Source organism: Neophocaena asiaeorientalis, unplaced genomic scaffold (genome assembly GCF_003031525.2).
Source record: "Neophocaena asiaeorientalis asiaeorientalis breed wild unplaced genomic scaffold, Neophocaena_asiaeorientalis_V1.1 scaffold1, whole genome shotgun sequence".
In the NCBI taxonomy this organism is placed as follows: domain Eukaryota; kingdom Metazoa; phylum Chordata; class Mammalia; order Artiodactyla; family Phocoenidae; genus Neophocaena; species Neophocaena asiaeorientalis.
The window spans coordinates 4,352,246-4,363,510 of record NW_020171981.1 but is presented as its reverse complement, the minus strand read 5'-3'; the positions used below and the strand labels follow the sequence as shown (position 1 = coordinate 4,363,510).

At 45.1% G+C, this 11,265-nt stretch overlaps 1 protein-coding gene across 1 annotated transcript in view; it reads left to right on the top strand.

Annotated features, from left to right (window-relative positions):
• Window positions 1-2,620, top strand: part of TTLL6 (tubulin tyrosine ligase like 6) — a 35,110-nt gene extending 32,490 nt beyond the window's left edge. Inside the window, 2 exon segments of the mRNA XM_024744460.1 lie at window positions 1,508-1,877; window positions 2,352-2,620. Coding sequence (XP_024600228.1) covers window positions 1,508-1,877; window positions 2,352-2,620 — 639 coding nt within the window.
• The last annotated feature ends 8,645 nt before the right edge of the window (window positions 2,621-11,265 follow it).

Genomic DNA, 11,265 nt, shown 5'->3' with positions numbered 1-11,265 from the left:
CCCCCCCTTTTTTTTTTTTTTTTTTTTTTTTTTTGCGGTACGCGGGCCTCTCACCGCTGTGGCCTCTCCCGATGCGGAGCACAGGCTCCGGACGCGCAGGCTCCGGACGCGCAGGCTCAGCGGCCACGCCTCACGGGCCCAGCCGCTCCGCATCACGTGGGATCTTCCCGGACCGGGGCACGAACCCGTGTCCCCTGCATTGGCAGGCGGACTCTCAACCACTGCGCCACCAGGGAAGCCCATACACCACATTTTTTAATCCGTTCATTTGTTGGTGGACATTTGGGTTGTGTCCACTTTTGGCTATTGTGAATAATGTTGCTGGGAACCTTGGTGTACTTGTTTAAAAGGAGCAATCTGATAACTTATTTAGCATATATAGCTAGGAGCAGAATTGCTGGGTCACAGGATATTTGCAATCTTATGTAACCAAGTATTTCTAGATGGTTCACCAGAATGGCTGGACCAGCCTACATTCTCAACAGCAGTGTATGAGACACCCCCCACCTTCCCACCAACACTGATATCCAGCTTTCTAATTTTTGCCAGTCTAATAGCTGTGAAATAATACCTATTTCTCTGATTACCAGTCTCCAGGGTTTAAAATCTATCTCATGTTTAGAAAACCATAATTCAAAAAGAGTCATGTGCCAAAATGTTCATTGCAGCTCTATTTACAATAGCCAGGACATGGAAGCAACCTAAGTGTCCATCAACAGATGAGTGGATAAAGAAGGTGTGGCACATATATACAATGGAATGTTACTCAGCCATGAAAAGAAACAAAAGTGAGTTATTTGTAGCGAGGTGGATGGACCTAGAGTCTGTCATACAGAGTGAAGTAAGTCAGAAGGAGAAAAACAAATACTGTATGCTAACACATATATATGGAATCTAAGGGGAAAAAAAAAAGGTCATGAAGAACCTAGGGGTAAGATGGGAATAAAGACACAGACCTACTAGAGAATGGACTTGAGGATATGGGGAGGGGGAAGGGTAAGCTGGGACAAAGTGAGAGAGTGGCATGGACATATATACACTACCAAACGTAAAATAGCTAGCTAGTGGGAAGCAGCCGCATAACACAGGGAGATCAGCTCGGTGCTTTGTGACCACCTAGAGGGGTGAGATAGGGAGGGTGGGAGGGAGGGAGACGCAAGAGGGAAGAGATATGGGAACATATGTGTATGTGTAACTGATTCACTTTGCTATAAAGCAGAAACTAACACACCATTGTAAAGCAATTATGCTCCAATAAAGATGTTAAAAAATAATAAATAAATAAAATCGATCTCATGTTTAAAGACCTTCAGAGGAAGCTCTGTGGACACTCCCCACCATCTTCTGCCCTAGTGTTTAACCAGTTCATGGTTAAGAAACTGTTCTAACCAAAATCTTTCTTGCTGCTCATGAACTCAGCTCTTTGTCTGTTTGTTTTAATTAAAAATGGCATAGGAGGGAGCCCTTTGCTTTCCACAGTCTCATTTTGGACCATTTTCTTTTTCAGCCTCTAACCTCAGTAGAAACCTTCCCAGAATTCATCACCCAGGTCTCAGACACCCCCCAGTCTCTGCTAGGGGCGACCATGGGAACCAGCTCTGAGGGCAGTAGCTCAGGGATGGACAGGGGGGCCTCCTTCAAATGCAAGCAGCAGCAGATGCCTTGGCACCTCATCCAGGAAAAATTATCAAACAGTTCTCTGCCTACAAAATCCCAGAGCTTCTCAAGGAGTCTGAACCCAAGGTGGACTTTGCTAAAGAATGGCACGAAGAAGCAACATCCCGTGTCAGAGCTGTTCGCCAAGGTTCCACTGAGGGAGAAGCTGTCCTTGTTCCCAGCTCACTACAACCCAGAGCTGGTGCTGAGTGACAAGTCACGTGAGTGCTAGCGTACAGGGATGTGCGAAGAGCTTAGGGGATGGAGAAACCAACAGAACCTGTCCTAACCTTGGAAAGTGCCCCATCTGAGGGGGATGTAGTCCCTGCCTTCAGGTAGACCCCAGTCTGATGGCGGAGACATAGTTTTTGTTCTTAGGGGGTCTCTAGGCTTATTGGGAAAGCAAAAAAATGATAAAAGTAGAGCTATGTCTAAGTGCCCTCTTTAATCTTTCCCGTTCTCATTCAAATGAGGCCCACTCAACTGAGCCTGTACAAGTTGGGGATGTTAAGTTTGAAAAAAAAAAAAAAAACCGGGAAGAGAAACTGTTTGGAGGAAAGGCACAGCGGCTGATTCTGATTCTGCAACTTCCGCCAATTTTCAGCGGGAGACCCTAGTGGGAGGTGGCCTTCGCCAGGAATGTGTGCTGAGTCCAGCAGCACTGACTGATGATGCCAACGCCTTTGCCTTTCCAGAAAACCTCTCCCTGCCCCGGGAGTGCTGCTTCTGCGGCCGAAGCTCTGGCGAGAAGAAGGAGCTGGATGTGCCCTCCCTCCTCCTCTTGCAGAATTCTCACAGCCATGCCGTTTCCCTGAATGACCTGCTGGTGGTTGCCACTGCAGCCCGACTGGATCCGAGGCCTGGCAGAAGCCATACAGGTGCTGCGCGAGACCGGTGTATACAGGATCGGGAAGCGTACAGCCACTGCATGACCCCTGGCCAAAGAGGATGTGAGAGGAACTAGGTAGGCCCATCCATATTCCCTTCATGTGTCTGGTGCATTGGCAGGCACTATACGTATACTTTTAGAATGTTGGGTAGGTAGGTGGACTGATAGGTTCATAAATACATACAGGTAGGTAGACAATTAAGACTTAACCTCAGTCAAAATGTGACCCCCTTGCAATGTATATTTCTGCTATGACTGATCCGGCCCCACTGCTTTAGGTACACTTAGCCTTGTTTTCCACTCATAGCTGAAATTGAGACAGTCGCTAATGCCGGTCCCGTAAGTAGAACCATGCCAACCGTGAGGGGTTGATTTCCACACCTTTTGTGCTCTGCCAGCCTGGCCTAGGTCCAGGTCACTTGCCCTGAGAGCTGGCCCTGTGATGGTGTGTACTGAGGGCACGGAACAACAGGATAGCGGCGCCTGAGAAGATCTGGAAACAAAGACCCTTAAGCTTTGATTCCACTGTGTAAAAGGACCAAAGAGATAGCAAGGGAGCCCTCTGTCAGAAAGTTAGTGCTTCTAAAGGAAGGTGATATGTAAAAACTTAGGAGAACTCTACAACGTAGTATTGCCTATGGTGGAGGGATCTGTGCTGCTTGGCTGATTATGGAAGGAGATACATTTTAATCATCTCCCTCACTCCTGCCAGCCACCTAAGGCAGACTGTGACCAGACAGTCTGACCTGACCCCCTTGTGACCTGTAGCTCACACTGCAGAAGGGCTGGCGAGTGAACCTCAGCCCATAGGGATCACTTTGGGTGCTCATAAAAATGCATATTCCAAGGATTGCTCCTGAAAATTCTTATTCAGGAGGTCCTGCTGGGGGCCCAGGAATATGCATTTTAAGAAGCTCTTCTAGGTGATTCTGTTGGTCCTCTTACCACCATCAGAGAAAAACTGGGCCTGGTGTTTCCCAAACTTCCGAGATGATATGAATCATATGGGGCTCCTTGTTAAGCCTGTAGTTTCCAAGGCCACACCTCTGGAAATCCTGACACAAGAGATTTGGGACAGGCCACTGAGAATTTGCCTTTCAAGGAAGTATCTCAGGTGTGGTAGTGAACACTGTCCTGTGTTTAGACCCAGGTCTGGGCAGAGGAACCTGTGACGGCCAGGCCTGACCTGTGGGCCTGTGATAGGAACAAAACTCCCCAATCCTGATGGGGCTCAAACCTACCCCCACTGTCTTCGGTTCATAATTTTCCAGAATTTTAGGTTATTTATGCTCCTACTTTTAAAAAGGGGGATCATGTAGCAGATTACAATAAAAACTTATACTTAATATGACTGTTAAAATGAAGTTATAATGATCAGAAGCCACACAGGGACAGGGAAGAGATAATTATATTGAAAGGATGTGATAAAGTGCTTCCCGTAATGACCATTGAATTTGGCTCTAGACAGAAAAAGCCAAACATAGCATTCTGTTTTGGACTTTGTTGTCTCCCCAGTCAGAATAGAGACTCCTTAAGGACATGGACTATGCCTCCACCATCGCACTGGGGTCTCTCTGAAGGCGGGGGCTTCATCCTCCCACCCCCACCCCACACTGAGCTCTTGGACATCCCTGTACACACTGGCACTCACATGACCGGTCACTCAGCACCAGCTTTGGGTTGTAGTGAGCTGGGAACAAGGACAGCTTCCCCCTCAGTGGAACCTTGGCGGACAGCTCTGACACGGGATGCTGCTTCTTCATGCCATTCTTTAGCAAAGTCAGCTTGGGTTCAGATTCCATGAGAAGCTCTGGGATTTTGTAGGCAGAGAAGTTTTCGATATTTTCTCCTAAATGAGTAAAGATAAGTTTACTCATCTAGTAAATAGGTGATTCTTTAGGGGAGACTTCTTTCCCTGCCTCTAATTTCTAAAAGCGGTTTGTCATGTGGTCACTTGCTATTATAGACTTACTACCATCCATGGTGGATAATGGCTGAAGGTATTGACATGTTTTCTAATGAATATTAATGATGGTAAAATTTACCCTTTTTTGGTAGCGTACTCTCCAGGCGCCAGCACTCCTCTAAATATATATATATATATATTATCTAATTTAATTCTAATCATAACTGTACACTTTAGAAAAGAAAAAACTGGGGCTCAAAGAGCATAAGGCTTAACATTCAGGAGGTTCCACGGTGGTGGAGGAAGGATTTGAGTCAGACGTTGCCGATTCCCAGCCCTCAAGCTCTTAAAGCTACACTATTATTGTTCTTTCAAATGGCATTTTTAATATTAGGCTTCAGTTAGAGCCGAGGGAATAATAAATGGCTCTTTTGTGAAGGCATTTCTGTAGGAAGTAGTGATGGCCAAGGCCAAGCAGGGCTTCCTAGAATACCGTGTGGTGTCACCAGATCTCAGAGCTGGTCCTCTGCTTTTAGATCAAATAATGGCTTCTAAAAATTCCCAACTAGCCAGATTGCAAAGGACCGACACATACAAGTCTGATTATATACAGCAGAATGCCTGTCAACACACTGATTTACAAATGGAGCAGGATGTGGTGTGAGAATAGGGCTTCTGCATAATAAATAATGTTTGAATGAAAGAGGGAAAGAGCAGAGCAGAAGTCCAAATTATGGGTCATGGGCTTTCTTGGTAGGTGTAATAATAAAACCTCCCACACATCAAGTTTCTGTACCGTATCTCATATAGTCCTCAGGTCAGTGCTGTGAGTTTGGCAAGGCAGACATTACTACTTTATCCTCAAATTGCAGATGAAGAGAATCAAGGTTCGGGGACATTAAATGATTTGCCCAGACTCACACGAGTGGTGGGCTCTGGACAACATAGCCTGATATTTCTTCCTCTTTACCACCCTGCCATGAACTTAGATCGCATCCTGACCCATCCTGAGGAAGGGACCCCTGACAATTTCCTCCATTTTTCTGCTTAAATCTCTATGATCTCATCATCCTTCCTTGGGATCCACTTTCATAGTGAGTGGGCCACGTATTTAGGGGATACATAGGCCATTGTGTAGGATTTTAAGGATGATTTAAAGCTTGCTAAAGCAGGGTGCCGGGCACCCTACTGAATAACGTAGCTGCAGTGATGAAGCTGATGGTGTTGATGGTGATGAGGATACTGTGCTGAAGGTGTTGTTCCCAGCACTCTGGACACTTGCTTTCGGTGTACTAAAAGCCTCGCATACGGTATCTCAATCCTCAAAGCAACCCTTTGTGGTAAGTACTGTTGTTATTTTCTTTTTTCAAATGAGGAAACCAAGGTTTAGAGAAGTTAAGTAACGTGCCCAAGGGCACCTAGATACCAAGAGCTAAGTTTGTACTCTTACCTGCCACCACTTGTTATCTGTGGCCAGCTTTTAAATGATCCATATCAAATGTTTGGGGCTGTAAGGATGCAGGAAGATGAATGTTGTATAGGAGATCAGCTCGGTGCTTTGTGACCACCTAGAGGGGTGGGATAGGGAGGATGAGAGGGAGATACAAGAGGGAGGCGATATGGGGATATATGTATACATATAGCTGATTCACTTTGTTATACATCAGAAACTAACACAACATTGTAAAGCAATTATACTCCAACAAAGATGTTAAAAAAAAAATAAAGTTTCTGGTTACTGTGGATGTGAATCACCTGAGTGCCTCCTGACCCATTAGATAGGAATGGTGATGATGAGTTAATTGGCTGGAATATTCTAGAAGCCATTTTAAAGGGAAATCTAAGAAAAATCTTGTTTTTCTTTTTTCTTTCCAGAATCAGACTGGATCTCTGCCACTGTGTCCCTTTCCTCCTCTTACTCCCAGGAAATGATTTGTTTCTTCCTACAGTGTCTACAATGCCCATAGAAGCAACTGAGTTTTATTTCCTCGTCTAGACATCCTGGTCTTATGACTACCACCCATTAGCACCCTGAGGCTAATAGCCTTGCCTTTTGTGCCTCCCCCCCACCCCCCCCACCCCCGTTAGCTTACAGTGCTGGAGGACCATGACTTCTGGGAGTTACTGGTGCTGCCCAGGACACACACCAGTTGCCCCACTGGTGACATTCCTGTGGGTCATCCAGAACACTCCCAAGGACAGAGCAACACGAAGGGAGGAGAGCTGCAGAGAAGGACTCACAATTTCCAGGAGCCCAAAGCCCTCAGGGCACCAACAGGCCAGTGTCAGTTTGTCTTCAACTCCAGAGAGAAAAGACAGAAGGCTAAGCTTGATGGAGGACTCTGAGTAAGGGAGTTGAGGCGGTTGTAACTTCATCAGGTAAAGAAAGACCAGACCTCCTCCTACGCCAGCACCTCCGTGCGCAAACATCTTCTGGCTATCTCCCTTACCAGCCTAACTCAAATTGCTGATGTCTGCAGGTGTTTCTTCCATTGACCTGCAGAAATGATGCATCTTCCCCTCAAGTGTGCGTTAATCAAATAAACTGCCATGCTCCATGCCAGGATGAGCCGCCTGAACCAGAGTGAGAATGGGAAGGGGCGGGTGGGAGAGAGTTCTGAGCACCTCTCATTAAGAGAGCTCCAAATGTGTCAGGAGGCTCTGAAGAATTCTTTTGGATGAGTGGTCTTCAATAAGCCTCGTCCTCCTTGCTGGGAGCCCACAGCCTGAGGTGGCCCTTTTGGGGGCACCATGGCTGCCATGTCTCTGGCTAGCATAGGGCCTGGCTAGACTCGAGGCGTAACATCTCAGTTTGTCCGCCAGTTCATTCTCTACCGTCTCCAGGAATGTGAGTCAGGAGTTTTGCCTCACTTGCTCTTCCTGAGTTAGATCTCTGGGATGAGCTTTAGAGGAGAAGTATGGAGCACAAGAGGAGGGAGAAGGGTGAGGTCTGAAGTCAAGCATCTGCTTTGCAAGGTTGACTCACTTTGCTTGATGGATTCCCAATGGGTTGAATTTCTGGCCTCAAGGATGTCAGGGGATTCTGAGATACTTGAAGCCTACAGTACCCTTCAGGCAAAAGACTTTAATTATCCAAGATATTGAATGGAGAAGTTAGGCTCTAGCCATTTGTGTCCAGCTGTGAAACACACACAAAGACACACCACCTTTATCCCGACCTAGGCCTGATTATCAAGGACTCCTGGTAGAGGGTTCTTTTTAGTAGTAATTCAAGGCCCACCTGAACACCAGAAGAAGGAAGCCCTGGTTACCACTGGGCAGGCTAGTAAAAGCTTAACTGTCACCTCACCCGCTTTCACCAGCCCTTTCCTGATGCCATTATCACTATCGGATTGCCATAGGTCATAGTCTGGCCCAGACAAAAGATGTAAGACTTGCTGAAATGGGGCTTCCTGGAAGCTCTGTATCTTTCCCCTTTTCTCCCTAGTCACCAGCCCCAGCGAGTCAAGGTTCCTGAGCTGATAAAAAGGAAGTCTCTTAATAAGGTGAAGTCAGAATTATTTGTCTTTCTAAGGGACAATTTTGATCCTAGAGACAGGGTCGGCTTGCTGGGCATGCAGTCTGTGCAGTCACCCAGGGCTCCACACCAGGAAGGGCCTTGCGTTTGGTTTAATGCTCTGCCGTTACCACCTTGAAATTCTGAATAAGTTTTCAGTGAGGAGTCCTGTATTTTCATTTGGCACTGGGTCCACCAAATTAGGTAGCTGGTCCTGCCTATAGAGACTGTAACGGCTCTGAGTTGTCCAATGAGAAGGCAAAATGTAGTCTGCCTTTCTAGCCCCACCCACCTCCTGCCTGTGCAGCCATGGGGATATGCAGAGCAGCTGTCTGCTGAATGCTCATGGGGGACAAAAGACGCTTGTGGTGGTCCTTGCCTCCATGGAGTGCACAGTCGGGTAAGACAGGTCCACGGACAACTAGCCTGAGTTCAGTGCCGCTGAAAAAGAGCACCGGTGGATGAGAAGGAAACGCTCTCACACCCAGCTGCGAGGATCAAGTCTGCTTCAATAGAAGAGGTGATATTTGAGGTGACAGAAAAAGATAAATGGACTGTTTTTTATTAAAAAGATTTTTAATGTAAGAAAGTTTTCCATTTCAGCGATGATTTATTTGCCTTTGCATGAAGTTTTGTATAAAAATTTAGGTTCAAAAAAATTTAGGTTCAAATCCCTTTCTCCTACAAAAATTTTTTTTAGGACTTAGGGGCGGGCCATGGGTTCAACCCCTGGTTGGGGAAGTTCTGCATGCCGCGCATGTGTGGCAAAAAACAAAGCAAAACATTTTTTTTAAATTGATGTATATAGTTGACATACAATATTATATCAGTTTCAGGTGTACAACATAGTGGTTCAATGTTTACACACATTATGAATTGATCACCACCATAAATGTAGTAACCATCTGTCACCAAAGTTATTACAATATTATTAACTACACACCCTATGCTGTACATTACATCCCTGTAATTTATTTATTTTATAACTGGAAGTTTGTTTCTCTTAATCCCCTTCACCTATTTAGCCCAACTTCCTCCCCTCTGGTGAACACCAGCATGAGTCTGTTTCTGTTTTATTTTGTTTGTTCATTTCTTTTGTGTTTTAGTCTACATATAAGCAAAAAAAAATGGTATTTGTCTTTGTCTGACTTATTTCACTTAGCATAATACTCTCTAGAATAGGGAGGGTGGGAGGGAGGGAGACACAAGAGGGAAGAGATACGGGAACATAGGTATATGTATAACTGATTCACTTTGTTATAAAGCAGAAACGAACACACCGTTGTAAAGCAATTATACTCCAATAAAGATGTAAAAAAATAATAATAATAATACTCTCTAGAACTATCCATGCTGTCACAAATGGCAAGATTTCGTTCCTTTTTATGGCTAGATAATATTCCATTGTGCATGTATACCACATCTTCTTCATCCGTTTATCTATCGATGGACACTTAGGTTGCTCCCATAACTGTCCTATTGTAAATAATGCTGCAATGAACATAGGGGTGCATATATCTTTTCTAATTAGTGCTTTCATTTTCTTTGTATAAATACCCAGATGTGGAATTTCTGGATCATATGGTAGTTTTACCTTTAATTTTTTCAGTGACCTGTGCACTTTTCTCCATAGTGGCTGCACCAATTTATGTTCCCATCAACAGTGTACGAGCATTCCCTTTTCCCCACATCCTCACCAACACTTGTTATTTGTCATCTTTTTGATAGTAGGGATTCCGACAGGTGTGAGGTGATCTCTCATTGTGGTTTTTATTTGCATTTCCCTGATGGTTAGTGATGCTGAGCATCTTTTCATTTGTCGGCCATCTGTATGTCTTTTTTGGAAAAATGGTTATTCAGGTCCTCTGCTCATTGTTTTAATTGGATTGTTTGGCTTTTAAAAAAAAATTTCCTATTGAGTTGTGTGCTATTTCTTTATATATTTTGGATATTAACCCCTTACCGGATATATCATCTACATATATCTTCTCCCTATAAATAGGATTTTTACAAGTGTATATGAGGTGTGGGACTGAGGTATAAAGTCCTGGAAGAAAATAAAAACAACGCTGAACATGATTAAGAAGTAAGGTCTAGTCCAGTTTGGCTGGATCAGAAAGGAAAAAGTGGGAGATGACGATAGAAAGATAGTTTAAAAGAAGACATTGGAGACCCAGGTGCTCTTTGTTTATGTTGTCGTTATTGTACCCTACATGATGGTGGACCTGTTTGTGTGGCTGTCTCTCCACTGCACTGTACCATGTCTTTACTTCTTTGTATCCCCTGCTTTCAGCCTGGTGCTTAGGACATAACTGGATTCGGTAAGTACTTGCTGAATAAATTGATATTGTGAAGAGTGTAAAATGTTATTCTGGGAGGTGTTGACCTAATTCAGTGGGCAGTGGGAAATCACTGAAGGTTTTTGAATGGAAGAGAGACTTTATTGAGTGTTAGAAAGGTGAATCTCATAGTAGATGGTAGAATGGAGGATTGGCAAGGGAAGAGAACGAAGGTGGGAGAGAGATTAGGAGGCTCATTACAATGACGCAGATTTCAAGCCCTTGCAGCCCCTATCAGGATGGCTGACTGTGGGAAAGAAAGGGAGACGGGTGAGAAAAACATTGTCGAGCTTGGACATAGCAGCTGAATGAATGGAGGGGAAAAGGAAAAGAGAACAAGAAAGATGGCTTCAAAAGAACTGAGTCCCTCGAAAGAAAATAGGAATTTTGGGAGAAGGAGCTTTGGGGGAGGGAGATCAGGGTCATTGTTTCATAAAGCAGATGGATGAGTTTCTGTCTCCAGATGGATTTAAAAGAGCAGCACTGAAGGAAACATTTCCAAATACAAAAGTGATTTCCTAAAGACAAAATTGTTAAATGTAGCCATGTTGGACGGGGTAGGTTCTCCAGGCTCAGAACTGGGTAGGTTCTCCCGGCAGCTTAAAAGATCTTTGTGCCCCCACCCATCACACGAAAGTAGTCAGTTTGGCTGGGGTGAGGGGGGTTGTTGACCTGGATTTAGAAAGCTCCCTCAGAGGGTCCAGAGGCACAGCCAAGTCTGGGAACCACTTACCTGGCTCATCCCACTGGACGGCCCCAGTCCACCTCAAACAGGCTGGGTAGCTCTCCCTAGCCTTAAAAGAGCCATTTCAGATTCCAGTTTTCCCTCCACCCTGTCAGGGAGTGTGAGGCAGGCAGATTGGCAGCTGTTCCTGCGTCCTCCCCCACCCATACCGACTGATTACATGAGCCGAATGTAATCATTCACAACCCTTGTCTTCACAGCTGGCATATCACT